General features: G+C 41.3%; 1 protein-coding gene across 1 annotated transcript in view; it reads right to left on the reverse strand.

Moving 5' to 3' along the window:
* The window catches only part of TEKT3 (tektin 3), a 43,027-nt gene that overhangs the window by 19,459 nt on the left and 1,133 nt on the right, over nt 1-22,435 (reverse strand). Inside the window, exons 2-3 of the mRNA XM_051825164.2 lie at nt 10,679-11,286; nt 7,525-7,608 (exon numbers count right to left, since the gene is read on the reverse strand). Of these exons, the coding sequence (XP_051681124.2) occupies nt 7,525-7,608; nt 10,679-11,257 (663 nt within the window). The 5' untranslated portion in view covers nt 11,258-11,286. The remainder of the gene's footprint in view (nt 1-7,524; nt 7,609-10,678; nt 11,287-22,435) is intronic.

Consider the following 22,435-nt stretch of genomic DNA (forward strand, 5'->3'; position numbering starts at 1 on the left):
AGGTGACACTTTGCTACTGCTTAGATGCAAGCACTACTACACAGCATGTGCTGGATCCAAGATTTTTAAAACAAATATTCATTCCTCCTCTAAAATTCAGGCCCACCTTAGAAAGTTTAGACATTCAAAATAGTCCCAAGACCTTAAGGAGTGCACTTAATCATGTTCTCCCTTTCTCAAGAAAAAAAAAAAAAAAAGATTATCAGGCACTGTCTTTGGTAATTATCTTGAATGTTTTTCCATAAGGTTAAACAGCAGTGCAGGGGCCAGCTTTGTGATGCAGTGGATTATGCCACTGGCACCCCAGTGCTCTGCTTCCTATCCAGTTCCCTGTTGATGCTCCTGGGAAGCAGCCAAAGATGGTCCACGTGCTTGGGCCCCTGCCACTCACATGGGAGACCTGGATGCAGTCCCAGGCTCCTGGCTTCAGCCTGGCCCAGCCCCAGCCAGGCGTTGCTGCCATTTAATGAACTAGCGAATGGAAGATTTCCTTCTCTCTGTGTCTCCCTCCCTCCTTCTCTGTCACTCTGCACCACAATGAACTCTTTAATTTGAGAGGGAGAAGGAGAGGGAGAGAGAGAGAGAGCCTTCATCAGCAGGTTCACTCCTCAAATGATCACAATGGTTGTGGTGCTCTGAGGCCAAAATCAGAAGCTTGAAACTCAATCCAAGTCTCCCAGGTAGACGACAGGAACCCAATTTCTTGAGCCATCACTGCTGCCTCCCAGGGTCTGCATTAGCAGGAACCTAGATTTGGGAGCCAGAACTGAGTATAGAATCCAGGCACTCCAATTCTGGGACAAGAGCATTGTAACCGGTAGATCAAACACCTGCTCCATACACTTACCTTTTAATTCCATTTCTCCACAAACTTTCATTTCTTTATTAAATTTTATTTATTATCTATTAATTTTATTGGTATTTAATATCCTTGTACTATAAATACGGATTTTCTCCATCACTTGACTTTATTCTTTTGTGAACTGTCTGTTCATGTGTATGTCTACATTTTTTGTGGTTCATGTTTTCTTACTAATTTATATAAGATTCTTAACAGATTCAAAATTCAAGCTTTTCCCATCATATTTCTTTCTGTCAGTTTGACTCTTGCCTTTTTATTTGGTGCATGGTGATTTTGATATAGACATTTGTGATGTCGTTGATGGCAAGCCTATCCAATACTCCTTTTTGGTTTCCTCCATTGCCATCTTGATTAGAAAGGGCTCCTTCCATGCTAACTGTCACTCACGTATAGAGTCTTCTCTATTCTTTATTCTATTCTCTATTCTTCTCTCTTTTCTATTCTATTCTTTCAGTTTAGCATAAAAATATTGAACAAGTCTAGAGTGATAACCCTAGTCTTTCTTTCTTCCAAACTATGAATTAACAGAGTAAATGAAGAACTCAACTCCCTCACCTGCAAAGAGCAAAGCTTTGTCACACAGTCCCCAGTGGGTTAGGCACCACTCTCAGCTTTTTGTGCCATTCAGCTTTCATCCACCTCAATGACTCAGGATGCATCTATAGTACATGGGTGTATGCATGTTTCATGTTGGTGAGATGTTGGCAAAGGGTTTAGAATTCCTGCTTAGAAAGCACTCTGTAAACTCCAAATCTTAGTGTGTTTTATATTATGTGCAGGGTGTTTTTACACATACTGCACATAGTGGAAAAATTCCTGGGTCTTTCAGTGGAGAAAAAATGCATTTAATGAGATTTGGTATGAAAAAGTCTTTGAAGGAGATTTTTAGGTGTGGATTTAAATGTCAGGGGGTGAATGGCAGATAGTTTGGAGCAGAAGGGCTCATGGGAGTATGAAAAGACCAAAGCCATCCATAAAATTCACTCACCTATCAATCCACACTCATACCTGGAGGTGACCTTGAAACACAGCAGTGGAAGTAAATGCAGGGCAAAGCATTGCCCCAGCCACCCATGAACAGAGAGCCTACAAGAAGGCAGAGGACACATACAGAATGAAGAAGTGTGGGTGGAACAGAATGCAGAAGTGTGAGTGGAGCCTGGACCCAACGAGACCTCAGCTGCTACCTTGTACCTGGAGAAACCAGGGTTATGTCCAGAGCATCTGAGAGCTGTGTGTTTAGGAGCCCAGACAGGGGATCCAATGCTTGTGAATCCTGGACTTGGGAAGGAAAAAAAAAATCCAGACTCCATGAATTATATGATCATGGTGACTTCTCTGAGATTCTCAGAGTCTCAGTGACCAAAGGGATTAAAACACAGTCTCGTTTGTGGGGCTTCAGATGGAAATGTCCTATCCAGTTGTCTGAAGGGCCTTGCATTCAGCCCACTCTTTTCACAAGAGTTTACCCCTTAGGAACTGTATACTTAGGGTGGGGTAGGAGGTGGGGAGGTACAAGGGCGATTTCATGGCCAATGGCTTTCCTTTATCTCTAGGAAGAACGCTTCGTTGTCATACTCCCAAGGTTTTGGGTGGCCGAGTGGTTAAAGACATCTGCACAGCATCAGACAGCCCTGGTTCAAACACCAATTCTGCCGGCGCCACGGCTCACTTGGCTAATCCTCCGCCTGCGGCGCTGGCACACCGGGTTCTAGTCCCAGTTGGGGTGCCGTATTCTGTCCCAGTTGCTCCTCTTCCAGTCCAGCTCTCTGCTGTGGTTCAGGAAGGCAGTAGAGAATGGCCCAAGTGCTTGGGCCCTGCACCTGCATGGGAGACCAGGAGGAAGCACCTGGCTCCTGGCTTTGGATCAGCACAGCGCGCCAGCCGTAGTGGTCATTTTGGGGGTGAACCAACGGAAGGAAGACCTTTCTCTCTGTCTCTCTCTCTCTCTCTCTCACTGTCTAACTCTGCCTGTTAATAAATAAATAAAGAATTGGCAAGAACCAAGCCATGCCCCCTCAATTCATTAACCATTACTCTAACAGCATATGGTTTCTTTTATTTATTTTTGTTTAAAAGGCAAAGAAAGAGATAGAGAAACAGAAAGAGGGAGAGAGCGCAAGCTTCCTTCTATGGGTTCACTCCCTATTGTCTGCAATAGCTAGGGCTGGGCCAGGGCCAAAGCTGGGAGCCCAGAACTCATTCCAGGTGTCCCTCATGGGTGGCAGGGACCCATCTACCTGAGTTATCTCTTCTATTTTCCAGAATGCATGTTAGCAGGAAGCCAGAATTGGGAGAAAGAGGTGGGCGTAGAAGTCAGGCCCTCTGGTGTGGGACATGGGCATCTAACCCACTAAGCTAAACTCCTGCTTCCAAACCCACTTTTTTGTTTCTATTTTGTTTGTTTTGAGGTAAGTCCATCTCTGCTATTGATCTCAAAAGCATAAGCCCCTGGTTCTTGTTTTTTAAGAAACAGGTTTATTGAGGTATAACTCACCTATTCAAAGAGAACCATGTAGTTGTCTTTTGTATATTCACCAAGCTGTGTAACCATCACTGGAACCAAATTTACAACATTTTCATTACCTCCCCAAGGAAGCATACATTCTTCAACAGTCACTCTCAACTTCTAATCTCCCAGGCCTCCCTCTCTCAGCCAGCCACTCATCTACTAGATTTCCCTGCTTTGGAAATTCCATACAAGTGGAATCATACATGGGGCAGTCTTCTGTGACTGGCTGCTTTCACTCTTCACACTGTCCTCAAGCTTCATCCATGTTCAGCTCTCACTGTGGCTGGATAAAGCCTTCTATTGTGTGGCTACACCACATCTTATCCATTCATCAGTTTGGGTTGTGTCCACCTTTTGGCTGTAATGAATAATATTTCTATAAACATTTCTGTGCAAGTTTTTGTTTGGACACATGTTTTCTCTTGAGTTTGCCTATTTGCCAAAGCGGCTGTATCAGTTACATTCCCATCAGCAGTGCATGGGGGTTTAGATTCTTCCACATTCTCACCAACACTTGTCATTTTTGCATTGTTTATTATAGTCATCCAAGCATGGATGAAGGCTGTTTCATTGTGATGTGATCTGCATTTCCCGGGTGATAACTGATGCTGAGCGTCTTTTCATACACTTGCTGGCCATTGTATACCCACTCCGGAGAACCATCTATCTATTCAGATCATAAGAGTGATTTAGACATTGTTGATGCAAAGCTCTTATCAGACATCTGATTTGCAAAGATTTTCTTGTCACTTTGTTAATACTGTTCTTTGACATACCAAGTTTTACATTTTCACTGTGTCTAGTCTGTCTAGTTTTTCTTTTGTTGTTTGTGCCTTTGGTGTCATATCTAAGAAGCAGTGCCAACTCCAATGTCACAAATATTTATGCTTGCTTTTATTAAGAGTTTTTACAGCTCTGGCTCTTACAGTTAGGCTTTGATCCATTTTGGCATAATTTTTTATACATTGTGATGTAAGGATCCAACTTGATTCCTTTGCATGCGCATATTAAATCACTCAAGCACCAATTGTGGAAATTATTCTTTTCCCATTGAGTTATCTTAGAATCCTTCTTGAAAATCAAGTAATGATCAACATGAGGGTTTATTCCTCAAGTCTCAAATTCTGTTCCGTTGATCTATAATCTTCATGCAAGTGCTACACTGTTTTATGTATTGCAACTTCATAGTACATTTTAAAATCAGAAAGTATGAATCTTCCAACTTTATTCTTTCCCAATATGATTTTGATCATTCCATCTCTTGAATTCCCATATGAATTTTAGGATCCACTTGTCAGTTTCTATAAGAAATCACCTGAGATTTTCCTTAGGACTGTTTTAAACCTGTGGATCAAGTTGGGAAATATTTCTATCTTAATACAAATAGATCTCCCAGATATGGGCTTTGTGGGGCAGGGGGTTAAGTGCTACTTGGGACACACACATTTCATGTCAGGATGCCTGGGACCAAGTCCTATCTTCACTTCAACCCAGCTTCCTGTTATTGCGTATCCTTGGAGGCAACTGGTAATGGCTCAAATACTTGGGTTCCTGTGACCCACATGAGATTTGGATGGAGTTCCTGGCTCCTGATTTCAACCTGGCCTACCTGGTTGTTGTGGGAATTTAGGGAATGAACCAGAAGATTAAAAAATCTCCCTCTTTCAATCATTCTTCCTTTGAAATAAATAAAATTTAAAACAATCAAGTAGCAACTATTTATGAACATGGTATGTCTCTTTATTTAGATCATCTTTAATTTCTCTCAACAATATTTTATAGTTTTGAGGCACTTATTCTTACCTCTTCCTGTTCATTAAGATTACCTGGGGAATATTTTTTTAACACAGCAATGCTAATTCCAGATTTAAATGAGAAGTTCTGGAGGTGTGATCCAATCATACTTCTAAAACCTTCACCGTGTGACCTGTGTACAGCCAGATGTGAATGCACCTCATTAAATAATAGGAACACAAATAGAAGACATGTTTCAAAAATATTTCTTGGAAATATCACAATGTGCCTGTGAGAAAACTGATGAAGGTAAGCTGGTAGAACAGTCTTATTTATTTCATACCAAATGTCTCAGAATCAGGAAGAAGACGCAACCCCAGGGCAGATGCTGGTAAGTTCCTACCCATTTAGGTTGACAAAGTATATGATGCATTGTTTTTAAGACTTGAGAGAGTACGCAGATGCTGGAAAAGATGAAACAGGAGAGCAGGGACCCATCCTTGTAAAACTGTTTCATTCAGGCTGTCCCATTCTTCATCATTCAAGGATAGCAGGAGGGTCAGGGGCTTTTACTTTATATAAAAAAAAAAGTTATCTGAAAGGCACAGTGACAGGCTCATCAGCAGGGGACTGGATCAGAAGTGGAGCAGCCAGGACTCGAACCAGTGCTCATATGGGGTGCTGGCATTGTAGGTGGCAGCTTAACCCACTAAGCCACAACACCAGCTCTGGGACAGTGGTTTTTACAGAGTAGATTTCATGGCCTTCTGATAGTAGCCACAGCTTTCTTGAATATATTATTTCAACTCAGATTTCTCTCAGAGAGCCAGGAAGCAGAAGGGAACACACAAGGAAAATTAAAAATCTGCTTATTATCCTCAATGTAATGAGTCACTGGAAAATTAAGACAGTGTTAAAAAAAATAGTATTTATGACAGTGATGACAATGATGATGTTAATGATAGAGGGACTCTAATGACCAGGTTGCAAGCTCTTTATACTTTCTGAGCAAGGACTCACCTCTCAAATCAAGCAAAAGCAAAGAGGTGGGACCCTGCAGAGATGGAGAAGGTGGATTCCCTGCAGCAGAAATTCTGTGATTCCAAGAGGGAAGTGAGGCTGGGAAACCAGGTGGGAGTCAGACAAGGGCCGGCCTCAGTGAAGCTTCTCCTGGAGGAGTTAGGCAATCAGAGAAGAGTCCACAGTGGAAGGAAGAAGCTGGGGACAGGGTGCAGTAGAGACTCAGTGGAAAGTTATTTGGGAATTTCACATGAACCAGCTATAAAGAGGAGCTGGGAGCCGATTACAGAGGGCCAGGGGACTGGCCAGCAAGCCACGCCATGGCAGTGGTACCATCAGCAGGATGTGGCACAGAACAGGGGTAGCAGGAATCAAAGGGGTAAAAAAATGTTCATTTCTGGGTTTCATGAATGTAAATCAAAACCAAAAAAAGAAATGAGTTATCAAGTTACTGAAACAGAAAATGTTTGGTAGGCACTTAAGGACACAGAACTATTGCTTAATAAGGTGTCCGGGCTGAAGGAAACCATTGGGAAGGGCCAGCCCCAGGCACCAGATTGCTGGGATTTTAAGAAATGGCAGAGATCTTGTGGTTACCAGTCTAGGAAATGAAGGCTGGAACATTTAGAACTAAATCGAATTTAATTGGTGAAAAACAGAGACTAGTGAGTGAATCACCGAGTGAGGCGGACCCAACTGTAAGGTTGTCAGTAGCCATTTGGCTCATGTTCAAATATTTCCAAATGCATGTGCCCTTGGCCACACCCATCACATCTCCTGAAATGGAGTCAAAGGAAATAGTCAGATGTACACACAGCTATGAGTAGCTTTTTATGCTATAGTGTTATTAAAAGAAGGGGGGGAAGGTAGTAAGGTAGGAAGACAACCTAACTTTTCAACAAGAGAAGGCTGATTTTAGAAATAAGTATGATAGCATCTTTGCATTGTGAAACTTTGTCCAAACATTTTTTAAATGTCCTTAAAGAACATCTAATAATATGTAAAAATTCCCCCAGTATAATTTTTAATGAATACAGCACCATTCAAATTCATTGATATACTATGATTCTAATCTTGAAGTCAGTCTCTGTGTCACCATGTGGATTAGGCATTGTTTATTCAATCATGATTAGGAAAAGGACTGAAAGACCCCCAAGTTAATGGTAATTTCTTTCTAATAGTTTCACGTGATTTTTGTCTTTCTTGTTTTCTGTATTTTTGATTTTCTCAATGAACATGTATTGCTTTTCTAACCAAGCAAAAGAGCAATATAGAGCTACCTGCTATGAACATCTGATATGATTACCTTTTATTAATAAATCGTTTTTATAAATATATAGTAAACAGACATGCACAATTAAGTGTCTCATTATTGAATACATGTCCCCCTGTTTACCATCAGAAGCTGTGTTTCGACTTCATCATGAACTAGATCGATTCCCATTCTCTTCTCTCGATGAAACAGGCATTCTCTGGCCACCTACAAATAAATAAATAACAGAATTCCTGCTATAAACTGACTACAACCAATGACCAGCAGTTCTAACAACTGATCTCAAAAAATGAATCAGTAGCGACTCCCAAACTAAATTTTCAAACGATTTTGTGGAGATCTAGCATGAAAAAGACTGTGACAGCTAGATAATTCTTTTGGGTAAGTGGCAAAGAGGTAGCTATTCAAAAGAGTTTGAAAATCTTCCTTAATCTGGAAAGTTGATAAAATGAAACAATGGCATTTACTTTTACTTCATATATTAGCAGCTGAGAACTTGGCATCAGTTTCTTTGAGAGAAATAATGAAATATAATCCTAAAAGTATTATTTTCAACTGAGAAATGTGAGGAATACATAAATGATTTTCTTCTTTAAATACATCAAAATGTTTTGTGCAGTCAAAACCCAAGTAATTATTTTTAGCACTATTTATTGTTTTCTTAATTATAAAAATAATGAGTTTATCCATCATAGTAAAAACATGGGAGAGTAGAAAATATAATTTAACGATTTTCCTATCACTGATTTCTTTGTGTTAACAAAGTGGAGGTTATAATGGCCTAAGAATTTTATATTTTGCTTTTTAGGGTTGACATTAGATGGTAGACTTGAGATAAAGTAGGCTAATGACTCCAATGGAAAGCAGGTCAGATTACTAACAAGAAATTATTTATGAAATAACATTGTGTAGCTGTTGAAATGTTTTTTTTTTTCAAGGACTATTTCATGGCTTAGGCTCCTATATAATGCTAAATTTTTTAAAAGCACAAAGTAAATACCACGTACACTGCAATCCGGATGCATCTCACTGAACACAGTGTCTGAGTGAACCTCTTTTTAAGTGGTACAATTTGCATTTACTAATGAAGAATTAGTGGGTCAAAGGTAACTGTGATCATTTTACCATATATTACTAAATTCCATTCCAGGATATTGCTACCTGTTCCACAGTACCAGCAGTAACATATGAAAGTGGTTATTTTCTGCTCTTTTGCCAACCTCAGATATTCTGTTTTTATAATTTGCAAATTTGAAATGTCAGAGTGTTACCTCATGGACTTTTTTTTTTTTTTTTTTTTTTGGACAGGCAGAGTGGACAGTGAGAGACAGAGACAGAAAGAAAGGTCTTCCTTTGCCGTTGGTTCACCCTCCAATGGCCACCACGGCCGGCGCACTGCGGCCGGCGCACCGCGCTGATCCGATGGCAGGAGCCAGGTGCTTCTCCTGGTCTCCCATGGGGTACAGGGCCCATACACTTGGCCATCCTCCACTGCACTCCCTGGCCACAGCAGAGAGCTGGCTTGGAAGAGGGGCAACCGGGACAGAATCCGGCGCCCCGACCAGGACTAGAACCCGGTGTGCCGGCGCCGCAAGGCGGAGGATTAGCCTAGTGAGCCGCGGCACCGGCCTCTATTTGTATTTTAAGCTTTCACATTCACTCTTAGATTATTGAGCATCTTGATTTTCTCTTTTTGAGATGTATCTGTTTGTGTGACTAACTCTAATGTTGGTAGTACATACTCAAACACACAAGAACATACAGACAAAAAAGTTGCACAAAAAATTCAAATTAGAACCATCTCACTGCAAGTGGCCATCCCCAAAGGAATACCAGGAGAAGAAGCGGACTTCTTTTTGAGAATTAAATAAGAGGGGCATGGCCATCGTACGAAGGATACTCCCAACCCTTGAAGGCAGGGTGGGCTGTGGAGCAAACCCCTAACCCTCAGAATGAGCCAGGGCTCACGGAAGACATGGAGGTCTCTGTTGCTAAGCAATAATGCCCTCAGAGTTAATTTCAAAAGGCACCATGAGTGTCCTATCAGCCTTTCTCAGGATTTCTCCAGCTGTGCGTATTTGTGTGTCTAATGGAGAGGGGACGTGACACCAAGTGTCAAGGTCACCAGTAAACACAAACCCCTCGTTTAGGTCTTCTGGGATCTCTTTAATCCCTTCCCGCACAGATGCTGGGGTAAGAACCCACTGCAAATGCTTTCACCCAGGAACATAAATCACGCAAACGTGAAGCAAATGGGATTGGCTGTAACTGAAATAAACACCTCTAAAATCATGTCTACAATTTGCATGTCTTCAAATATGGAATATTTTCCTCCAGTGGTGGAGAACAGAAAGGACTAGAGAATCCATCACATGGCCCAAGGGTTAGGGGCAACTTGAGCCCACTCCAAAGCCTGGTCAGAATCCAGAAACCAACAGAAGATGCTGCCTCCATTACCATGGCAACCAGCCTAATCAACCCATAGCTCTCTTCAGGTCAAATTCAGTCATCCCTTAATATGGCCTCATCTGATAATTTCACTGTGCCTCGGATAGAATCACAGAATATACAAATTGAGCAAACATTCTTGGTCCAAAAAAATCCAACACCTAAAATGCTAAAAATCCAAAATGTTTGGAGCACTGCCATGACACAAGTGAAAAGTTCCATACCCAACCTCATGTGACGGGGTCACAGCCAAAACACCGGCTCATCAAAAATGCCGCACCAAATGACCTTCACTCTATTTGTATCAGGTGTTCATGAAATAGAAATAAATTTCGTGTTTATACCTGAGTACCTAAGGCATCTCATTATGTATATTCAGGAATTCTAAAGTAAATATATCTCCTAACGCCTGTTGCCCAAGCATTTCAGATTAGGGATACTCAACCTGTATACAGGAGGCATCTCTTGTCACAGAGTGTAACTTTTCCCTCCAATATGGCTATGGTCTATCTTAACTTAGGGACAGCAGTCATCAAATAGCCTATTAAAGAGATAAGAAGAAGGCAATTTTTCCCTTAAAGCATAGTGTACCCCAATGATCTCTCTTTAATTTTCTTTGCTTTACACTCAGAATCCTTTCTAAAAGAGGTGGTTGTGTATCATGTGTAAGAATTTTACCATTACTGAAACCAATTACAGATTTATTGATAGGGGCTTGGCTGCGACAGGTGAAGTGAGACATAATCCAATGTAAGAATAACCTTAGAAATTCAGTCACTGGGTTCTAATAACATAAGGCAATGTCATTATCATAGAGTCTTATCTCTACCTGAAGAGGAGCTTCAGTCTCCATCAGGGCCCTCTCCAGTCTTTTCTTAACATCAGTAAGCGCATTTGTCTCGCCAATCATCTCATCCAACTCATGAGTGATTTCGGATTTCCAAAACCCTATGTCATTGACGCGTTCTCCCAGATTTTGGGTGGAGTCTTCCTGGGTTTTTCTTGTCTGCTGGTATTTGTCTTGAATCAAACGAGACGTATCCACCCTTAGTCTCTCTGAGTTATGTCGAGATGTGTTGGACTCTTGGTAGTTGGTTAAATTAGACCTGTACCAGTCATCGGGGGTGTATCTCGTGAACAGCGTGGTTCTGTTGGAGATGAAGGGAAGCATCGTGCTCTCAGCCACCCTCTGAGATCTGGTGCAGTACGGGGCCAAGGTCGGCGAGTCGGAGGCTACTCTGTAGTATGTACTCGGTCTCCATGGAAGGCTCATGCTATGGGTCAGATTGTAATGGGGGAAGCGGTCCCTATAGCTTGAGGCCATGGTGCTGATGGTGGGTAGAAAGTTGGTTGGGGTTGGTCTGGGGTGAGCATAAGTTGCCGTTAGTGTAGAACCTAAACGCTCCATGATGCTCAAACACAATTTATAAATCTCTCCTGTTTGAAAATAAAGGAAAAAGTAAAAATATACAATCACGTAAGTTACTCCTGCTGAAATATACAAATAAGAAACTACACCTTAGTATCCCCAACACATTAGATATTTGTTAACCGTGTTTACCAATGAATAACACATTCAAAAAATATTTTTAATTTCTGTATCCCTAGAATAAATTTATGTATTAATATCATATAAATGTGTACATATATATATATATATTTTTTTTTTTTACATTGGCCTTTGGGTTTTGATTCCATTACAAGAGTTGTGTTATTTCTAACAAATTCAAATCAAGACAAGGAACTGGGCATTTTTTCAGACAGGGCTTCAAATCTTGGCCCTGCTGTTTATTGGCTATGTGGCCCCGGGCAAACGACTTCACCTCTTCTGTCCCTCAGTGGCTTCATCTAACAAGAACTGGGAACACTAACAGCACTGCCTTCTTTGGATTGTTATGGCAATGGAGCAGCAAGGGCTTCTTTGGCAACCCCTCTACTCTCCACCAAGTCCTACTACAGAGAAATACAACCTGGCTAACAATGAGTGGTGCAGTAGCAGGCAAACGCAGCTCAGGGAAACTATGAGCAACTTGTCACCACTAAGCACCTCAAAACACAAGTCTTTGGGCATGCAGAGTTATAAGGATGAAGGCGATGCTAACAACTTGGAGTTCTTGGCACAGTGTCAGGGCTCAATAAAGGGTAACTTTTCAACTTCCTAGTCCAGAGGAGTCTATAAAAGACACACACCCCTTGCAAACTGATGAAGTCTTTACTTAATATATACTTTACTTAATATATACTAAATATATATATACTAATATATACTAAATCTTCTGTATATGAAGATAATTGAAAATGAATCTTGATGTGAATGGAATGGGAGAGGGAGCGGGAGATGGGAGGGGTACGAGTGGGAGGGAAGTTATGGGGTGGGGGGAGCCATTGTAATCCATAAACTGTACTTTGGAAATTTATATTTACTAAATAAAAGTTTAAAAAAATTTAAAAAAAGACACATACCTTTTCTCTCTCTAAAAGTGAATTCCTTCACAAAAGAAGCCACTGGGAATACTTCATTAGTAATTGTTATCTTGCCAGATTTTTCCTATTATATACCAAGATATGTATTTTCATATGAGGGTACTTCAAAAAGGTTCATGGAAAATGGATTTAAAAGATAAGATTATTGCTTTGGGAAAAAATTGAAATCCACATATATGAGGAGACTTCCAAATGTTCATGAAAAGCTCATATTATGAAAAAACTATGCATGGATTTCAAACCTTTTTTTTAAGATTTATTTTATTTATTTGAAAGGTGGAGTTACAGAGAGAGGGAGAGACAGAGAGAACTGCTATCTGATAGCTCACTCCCCCAAATGGCCACATGGGCTAGGCAGGAGGCAGGAGCTCCTTCTGGGTGTCCCACATGGGTGCAGGGGCCCAAGCACTCGGGCCATCCTCCACTGCTTTCTCAGACACATTAGCAGTGGAGCAACTGGGTCTCAAACTGGCTCCCCTACGTGAAGCAGCACTGCAGGCAGTGGCTTAACCTGCTACACCACAAAACTTTTTCACATAAAAATAAACTCTTTTTTAATTCCATTGTTCCAGAACTTTTTGAAGTGCCCTTGTAACATATACAAGGATATACAATTTCTATGCATGCAAAACTTTTTAATACGAAAACTGAATAACTGTCCCAGTCATTATAATATCATCCTAGAAAAAGTTTTTTGTATTTTTTTGTTTTTTTATAGCTGAAATATATGTTTTGGGCTATTGTCCCTGTAGAATATACTGATCCACATCATTCTTTCACTGGTTCCTCTGTCTGGAATTTTTAGTCATTTTTATGCCAGAAAACCAAGGATGCCAGACATTTTTAAATATCTATGAACCTGTTTACTAAAAAGGGAAAATTAAGTCAGATCCAATTCTATGCACTATTCAGAAAAAAAAATAAAATTCTTCAATGATTATTTAAACAGCTTTCTCTTGAGGACTTCGGTTCTCAAACCAAAAAATAATCTATTTGTAGAATTGTGTAAAATCCTCAGACGGTGGAGTGAAATAGCTACCCATGGCCAGTGGCAATGACCCACATGGACCCAACTCCCTGATTTTTCCCTAAATTCTTCCCTCTTATAGTCCCCAAACATCTTATGCTGGCCAAGCTTAGAAAATGATGGTGATCACACTGCTAATGCACCTGGGAAAGCAGCAGAAGATGATCCAAGTGTTTGAGACCCTATACCCACATGGGAGACCTGGAAAAGGCTCCTGGCTCCTGGCTCCTGGCTTCAGCCTGGCACAGCCCTGGCTATTGCAGCCATTTGGCAAGTGAACCAGAGAATGGAGGATTTCTCTCTCTCTGCCTCTGTCTCTCCTTCTCTGTAACTCCACTTTTCAAATAAATGATACAGAAAAAGAAAGAAAGAAAGAAAGAAAGAAAGAAAGAAAGAAAGAAAGAAAGAAAGAAAGAAAGAAAGAAAGAAAGAAAGAGAGAGAGAGAGAGAGAGAGAGAGAGAAAGAAAGAAAGAAAGAAAGAAAGAAAGAAAGAAAGAAAGAAAGAAAGAAAGAAAGGAAGGAAGGAAGGAAGGAGGGAGGGAGGGAGGGAGGGAGGGAGGGAGGGAAGGAGGGAGGGAAGGAGGGAGGGAAGGGAAAGAGAATAAAAGAAAGAAAGGAAATAAATAGAGAGAAAAAGAAAATGACTGCAAATAAGAAAATCTTACTAACCACTCAAAGTTCTTCACTTCAGTTTTGAAACTTGAATATTGCCTTTTGAAAAAGTAAATACAAAGAAACTTGAGGCCTTAATACCCTTATGTCTGTTTTCTCTAATCCCTTCCCCATGCCAAAACTTGACTTAATCTAATATTCTTCATTAAGCTCCAAGTGGGGATGGACCACTCTCAGTGGTGTTGATTCTTGAGAAGAAAGGATCAACTTGGTCTGCAACCATGGGATCCCAAGTGTAGAACGCCATGGGAGATTCTGCACCACCTACTGAGTTGGCATGTTGAGACATCTCAACTCCTCTTATCAAATGCTGAACCATGAGTCATCGGCTCCAAAGGGTGATAGGGGAACACGCCAAAGTTCATAAGCCAGGTAAGACACGGGGACCGAAAAAAATATATATATTGAAAGCACCTAATGACTTGCTTTTTAAATAGGGATGAGACATAGTTTAGAATCTGTAATCTGAAACCTGTAGCTCCAGCTGTTTAGAACTCACCAAAGTGGAGCTCCTTGTCCACGTCAGTGAATTTCACACAGAGGCACTATTTTATGATAGCCAGCTGTGAGAATCTAACTCTATCTTCTTGTAAGTCAGTTCAGGCCAACTGAGTAAAAGATAGCACATGGTGATAGCACACCAAAAAGTACCCCACTGTCTTGTTTGGGGTCATTCTTGGTCAAGACAACTGATAGTGTCATGGCCTAAGAAATACGTAAACACTCAAAATAGCTCCTGCTATGATCAATTCATAAAAACCAGACTTAGCCTCACACATACAAAAATCTAGACGAACTATATGAAACAATCATTTTTAGACATCGGAAAACAAATAGCACAGGACCCTGATCCTTGTGAGCAGATAGACAAAGGAGGTGAGCCTTTTGATTGTCATGGTAACGTGCCTGGAGGCAATTTCAAGATCACAGGAAAATAAAGAAAAAAGCAGATGGAGACTGACAGAGCCTGGCAGCCTTTGTGGGTTGAAAAAGTGATAAGAACCTGAGGAGGCTGAGACAGCCAGAAGCTCCGCGAAGCAGGACTCTGCAGAAAAGACCTCCAAAAATCTACAAAAGGGATCCATGTGAGTCTTTGCCCACACATCAAAAGACACACCCCAAACCTTGGAAAGAGAGATGGCAGCGATTTCAGCTGAGCTGAACAGAGTCCAGAGTCCACAGAAGGTGGAGACACATCTTGAACTCGGGTTAACCAGATGGGGGAGTCATTGGTGATCACGATGAGCATTCACTGGAGACTCCAGAGCTGTGACACATTAGAAGTAGGACCGGCCTGTCTCTGGAGTAGAGGTACTGAAGAAAAGATATCTCACAAAAGTCAAACAGATCAGCACGTAGCTTAACTGTCTGATACCCAAACATCACAATGTCCAGCAACCAATCAAAAACTACTAGACACAGGAAGAAGCAGGAAAATGTGCCCTGTAATTAAGAAAAAAAAAAAATAGTCAATAGAAGCAAGCCTAAAAATGACAAAGTTAATGTAACTAGAAACTATGGACAAGTATTTAATAGATTGGAAAACATAATAGATACATGGAAGATTTTTAAAAAGAGTCAAATGGAACTTTAAGGATAAAACACACAGTATACATGTATATGATATATATTTGCACAATTTCACTAAATGGGAATAAAGACAGATCAGATATTGGAGAAGTAATGATTCTTGAGCTTGAGTATAACTAAATTTTTTAACAGTACCTCAGTAAAAATAGCAGTGGTCTAACATCACGTAATTGGAGTGTCACAAAGAAAGGGGAGAATGACAAACATGTTTGGAAAAACAATGAATAAATATTTCCCAAATCTGTTGAAGAGTATAAACCCCCAGGTCTGAGAGGTTTCACAGCATCCAAGAGGATAAACACACAGACCCACACACAGGTACATACAAACACAACACATGCAAACATACAGATATACACTCCCACTGTCACCAATCACCATCTGAAGGTTCATCATAATTGAACCAGTGATAAACAGAAAAATCTAAAATCATAGGGAAAAGAAGACATGTGATCAGCGATTAGAATTAGTGCAAAACTGTTGTCCAAAACAATCCAAGCCAAAAAGCAACCCAACGAGACCTCTGAAGAACTGGAAGACCCCCTTCATGCCGCTCTGACTGGAGGCCTTTGCTTCTAATAAATACTTTTATATCTCTTTAAAAAAAAATGAATTGGAAGAAACTGTAAGTCTAGAGTTCGATGGGGGCATCTAATGGCAATCACCCTCCAAAAGGAAGGGAAAATCAGTTCTGTGAGTATCATTAATGGGAACAATCCCCCAAAAGAAAGGAGAGATAAATTCTATGAGCATATCTATGAGAATAACCCACAAATTGAACAGGAAAGAAATTCTTTTCATATGACCAAAAGTCAAAAGAATTTATCAGCAGCAGACCTGCAGTAAAAGAGCTGTTAAAGGAAATTCTTCAGGCAAAAGGAAATCGTACCAGATGGAAACTTGGATCCACACAAAGCAAGGAAGAATGCTAGAAATGGTAGGCACGTGAGCTAATATTCTTTGCAAAAAGACTGATTTACCTTCCAAATTCTTTAAAAGATAATTGCTTGAAGATAGTAAAAATTTATGGTGGAGTTTACAAAATACAAGCAAATAATGCGGTAATAATAGCACAAATAATGGAAGGGCTAACATGGAACTATGGGTCTTGTAACCAAGATGGAATAATGTTCTTTAAATATTCTGTGATGTTAAAAATGCATCTTTCAAGTTCTAGAGTAGCGATTCTCCATATCTGATCTAAGGACTCAGGGGAAGACCTACGACCTTTTCAGGAGTGAAAAATCATCACTTTCTTGCTAACCACTCAGATGCTATTTGCATTTTTCACCCTCATTCTCTCAAAATTCACTGGCAGCGTTCACCATGGACTGAATGAAGAAGACATGAGAACTCAGCTACTAAACTAGAAAGTTAGAAACCTTGCCAAAATGTAAAGTGCCACCTCCTTTCTCACTAATTTATTTTTGTTCCAGAAAATGTTTTTTTTTTAATAAAACTGGGTTTTGGTTAATATATAATGGATTATTATGTTTATTTTTCAAAGAAATCATATTCTTAATTCTAAATTTTATTTTCTAATATAATAAGGATATATGGAAATAGTTTACATGCAGCGAAGTTCTTTCAGGTCCTCGATATTTGGTAAGCTTAAAGTCACACTGTGAACACATTTTTTTAAATTGGTGGCCTAGAGCAATCTCTAAGAAAAAGTTTTAACTAATGAGCCAATAGTCAAGAAAAAGTTGGAGGTTAAAATAAAGGCACAAAATTAATCCCAGAGGAAAGAGGGACAAAAATAAGACAAGAAAAAAAAATCAAATAGCAGCCTGATAGATATGAACCCAGCTATACTGAAAGTTACATTTACAGTAAATGGTCTAAATAATACAATTAAAAGGCACAGATTGCTGTGTAGTCATTTTTAGAAAGAAATACTAAACTATATGCCATCTAGAAATAAAGTCTCATTTTAACTATATAACATAGATAAGTTAAAATCGAAGTATGGGGGAAAATGCACCATGAAATGTTAATCAAAAGAACACTGGAGTGGCTATATTAATAATCAAACCAAGCAGACTTCAGAACAGGATGTATTATCAGAGCTTGAGAGATAAAGAAATCAATTAAGGAGACATAATCATCTTAGCTATTTCTGTAATCATTAACACAATTGTAAACACATAAAACAAAAACTGACAAAACTGAAGAAGAGATGAGTCCACAATCATAGCTGGATATGGAACACTTCAACCCTCTTCCTGCCAGTAATTACTAAAAAAAGGAAGACACAAAACTGGCCAATTCATAGAACACTAGCTGATCTAACTCACATCTCCCGGACACTCCACCCAAAGCAAAGATTAAATATTATTCCCAACTGTGCAGAGAACATTCACCATGTAGGCCAAAATATGAACCATAAAACAATTCTCAACAAACTTAAAATATTGAAATCATACCTCTCTGAGCATACGAGATTTAACTTAGAAATCAATAACAGAGGGCCAGCATATATGGCATCGTGGGTTAAGCCACACTGGCATCCCCTGTCAGAGTGCCCATTGGAGGCCCAACTTCTCCACTTCCAATCCAGCTTCCTGCTGATGTGCCTGGGAAGGCAGTGGAAAATGGTCCAACTGCTTGGGTCCTACCACCCATGGGGAGACTAGGAAGAAGCTCCCAGCTCCTGGGTCTGGCCTGGCCCAAACCTGGCTGTTGTGGCTACCTGGGGAGTGAACCAATAGAAGGGAAATCTTTCAATCTCTCTCTTTCTCTCTGTCTCTCACATTCTGCTTTTCAAATAAATAAATACATATTTTTAAAAGAAGTCAATAATCAGGGCCAGCGTTGTGGTGCAACAGGTTAACACCCTGGCCTGAAACACCAGCATCCATATGGGCGCCGGTTTAAGTCCCAGCTGCTCCACTTCCAATCCAGCTCTCTGCTATGGTCTGGGAAAGCAGTAGAAGATGGCCCAAGTCCTTGGCCCCTGCACCCATGGGGGAGACCAGGAGGAAGTTCTTGGCTCCTGGCTTCAGATCAGCACAGCTCTGGCCGTTGCAGCCAATTAGGGAGTGAACTAACAGATGGAAGACCTCTCTCCCTCTCCCTCTCTCCCTCTCTCTCTCTCTCTTTCTCTCTCTCTCTCTCTTTCTCTCTCTTCCTCTCCTCTCTCTGTGTAACTTTTTCAAATAAAATAAATAAACCTTAAAAAAAATAAGTCAATAATAGAAACATATTTGAATAATCCCCAAACAGTAAGAAATTAAACAATACACTTCTAAATAATTCATAAGTCAATGGAATCAATCATATGGCAAGTTAGAAAATATTTTGAACTGGGGGCCAGCATTGTGGCGCAGCAGACTAAAGTCCTGGCCTGCAGTGCCAGCATCCCACAAGGACGCTAGTTCGAGTCCCAGCTGTTCCACTTCTGATCCAGCTCCCTGCTAACGCACCTGGGAAAGCAGTAGAAAATGGCCCAAGTGCTTGGGCCCCTACACCCACATGGTAGACCAGAAGAAGATCCTGGCTCCTGGCTTCAGATTGTCCCAGCTGTGGCCATTGTGGCCATTTAGTGAGTGAACCAGCAGAGGGAAGACCTCTTTTTCTGTCTCTACCTCTCTCTGTAACCCTCCCTTTCAAATAAATAAAATAAGTCCTCCAAAAAAAAAAAAAAGAAAGAAAGAAAAGAAAAGAAAAAGAAAATATTTTTAACTGAGAACAAAACTGAGAAATATTTTTTTTAAGATTTTTATTTATTTATTTGACAGGTAGAGTTACAGACAGTGAGAGGGAGAGACAGAGAGAAAGGTCTTCCTTCCGTTGGTTCGCTCCCCAAATGGCCACAATGGCCAGAGCTGTGCCGATCCGAAGCCAGGAGCCAGGTGCTTCTTCCTGGTCTCCCACGCGGGTGTAGGCACCCAAGCACTTGGGCCATCCTCCACTGCACTCCTGGGCCACAGCAGAGAGCTGGCCTGGAAGAGGAGAAACTGGGACAGAATCTGGCGCCCCGTCCAGGACTAGAACCCAGCGTGCCAGCGCCACATGCGCAGCATTAGCCAAGTGAGCCGCGGCACCGGCCTAAATTGCAAGACTCTTAAGGAAGAAATAATACCTGAGTTTGCAGAAGCCCAAGGATTACTTTGGTGATGTGTGCTTTTAACAATGTCTAAATTATTCTTTCAGTTCTAACTCAGCCACTTCCTAAGAGGCCATATGCAGCACATACTAAGATCATTATCTGATGCTATAAATATTTTATATTTGCAAGGAGACTGAAGAAAATCTTTGGAGAAAAATTACTGAAAATAGCTATGGGAAAAAAATTTTTTAAGATTTATTTATTTGAGAAGCAGAGTCACAGAGTGAGAAAGACAGACACAGAGAACTTCTAACAGCTGGTTCACTCCCCAAATGGCCATAACGGCTGGAGCTGGGCCCATCTGAAGTTAGGAGCCAGGAGCTTCTTCAGTCTCCTACGTGGGTGCAGGGGCCCAAGCACTTGGGTCATCTTCCACTGCCTTCCCAGGGAGCTGGATTGGAAGAGAAGCAGCTGGGACAAGAACCAGCACTCATATGGGATAACAGCGCCACAGGTGGAGGCTTAACCTACTATATACCACAGTGCTGGCCCCCAAACTATGTAAAAATTCATCCCTTAATCATGCAATTGTTATTTTTATTATATTTTTAGTCATAACAATAAAGCATTTCAAGCAATGAGACACATACCACAAAGTCAAATAGAGTATTTTACAATGTTGATTTAGTGTGTGGTCAATATTTGTTTACATACTAAAAAAAATCTTATAATGGTCTTCCATAAATATTAACATACTAAATAGAGAATCAATCAAGCAGATATTAAATGCTGGAAAGCTCCATTTACAATCCAAAAGGTAGCCTCAGATTGGATAAACACCCCCCCTTTTTTTTTAGTATATTTAGGCAAGACTTTAAGATCAGAGATATTTTGAAGTCTATAGAAGCTAGAGAGAGAAAGGCACTTTGTACAGCAGTTAACAGGCCACGTGGGATGCCTGTATCCCATATCACAGTGCCTGGTTCAAGTCCCGGCTCCTCCTCTTCCAAATCCAACTTCTTACTAAAGTGCACCCTGGAGGGCAGTATATGTTGGCTCGGGTATCCGGGACCCTGTCACCATATGGGAGACCCAGAGTGAGTTCCAGGCTCCTGGATTTGGCTTGACTCAGCCCTGGGTGTTGCAGGTATTTGGGGAGGGAACCAGTGGATGAAAGCTCTCTGCGTGGGGTAGGGAAGGGAAGGGGAAGGGAGGAAAGAGTAGGGGAGGGGAGGGAAGGGGAGGGAAACAGAGAAAGAAGAAAGAGAGGAAAGAAGAAAATGCTCTTAAAAAACCAATGGGGGGGCCGGCGCTATGGCACAGCGGTTCTAGTCCCGGCTGCTCCTCTTCCAATCCAGCTCTCTGCTATGGCCTGGGAAAGCAGTGGAAGATGGTCCAAGTGCTTGGGCCCCTGCACCCACATGGGAGACCCGGAAGAAGCTCCTGGCTCCTGGCTTCGGATCAGCTTAGCTCCAGCCATTGTGGCCAATTGGGGAGTGAACCAGCAGATGGAAGACCTCTCTCTCTCTCTCTCTCTCTCTCTCTCTCTCTCTCTCCACTTCTCCTTCTCTGTGTAACTTCTGACTTTCAAATAAATATCTTTAAAAAAGAAATACTCAGAGTAAAAAAAAAAAAAAGAAAGAAAGAAACTAAGTTTATGAAAAAATACAAGAGAGGTGCTCCAGCCTCCAATCATAAACTAATATCAAATCAGGGGAAGTGTGGACTCTCGTTCTCATCAGTACACATAGGCTCCACGTGTTGAAATGTCACACTGTAGCCCACAAATACATGCATGTACTCTTAATACATATTTTTAAAACCTACAGATCGTTCTGCACAGGAGACACGGCGTGTTTGCACGACCTGCCCACACCTTGTCTCAGGGCAGGGGCAAGCACAGCCTGGGAACATTCCCGGAACCCCCGTGTGAGCCGCTGTTGTGGTGCAGCAGAGCAAGTCACCACTCACAGCGCTAGTATCCTGCTTCAGATCGTAGGTTCGAATCCTGGTGGCTCTGCTTCCAATCAGCATCCCTACAAGTGCACTTGAGAGAGCAGCAGTCCTTGGCCCACAGACTTGGGCCCCTGCCCATGCGGGAGGGAGTTCCTGGCTCCTGGCTTCCGCCTGGCCTAGCCTGGAAAATTGTGGCCATTTGGGGAGTTCTCTCTCTCTCTCTCTCATTCCCTGTCACTCTGCCTTTCAAATAATTCCACCAACTTTTTATAAGAACAATCCCCTTGAGTTCCTTTGGGTGCATCCACTCCCAGTTTTATAAATTGGAAGAGAAATAAAACATTGCCCCCAATGTGTTCATAAATACCAGAATTGGAAAAATAATATATATTTCAGTGTTGAAGTCTTTTCTTTCTCTCTCTCTCTCTCTCTCTCTTTTTTTTTAAGATTTATGTATTTGAAAGGCAGAGAGAGAGAGAGAGAAGTCTTCCATCCACTGGTTCACTCCCCAAATGGCCACAACAGCTGGAGCTAGGCCAATCTGAAGCCAGGAGCCAGGAGCTTCTTCCAGGTCCCCGACATGGGTGCAGGGGCCCAAGCACCTGGGCCATCTTCTACTGCTTTCCCAGGCCACAGCAGAGAGCTGGATCGGAAGTGGAGCAGCTGGGACTAGAACTAGCACTCATATGGGATGCCAGCATCCCAGGAGGTGGCTTTACTCACTACACACAGTACCAGGCCCAAAGTAATTTCTTTTTAAGTGCCCCCCCCCCAAAAAAAAAAGAAACAAAATGTTTGGCAAGGA

Source organism: Oryctolagus cuniculus, chromosome 17 (assembly GCF_964237555.1).
Source record: "Oryctolagus cuniculus chromosome 17, mOryCun1.1, whole genome shotgun sequence".
In the NCBI taxonomy this organism is placed as follows: Eukaryota; Metazoa; Chordata; class Mammalia; order Lagomorpha; family Leporidae; genus Oryctolagus; species Oryctolagus cuniculus.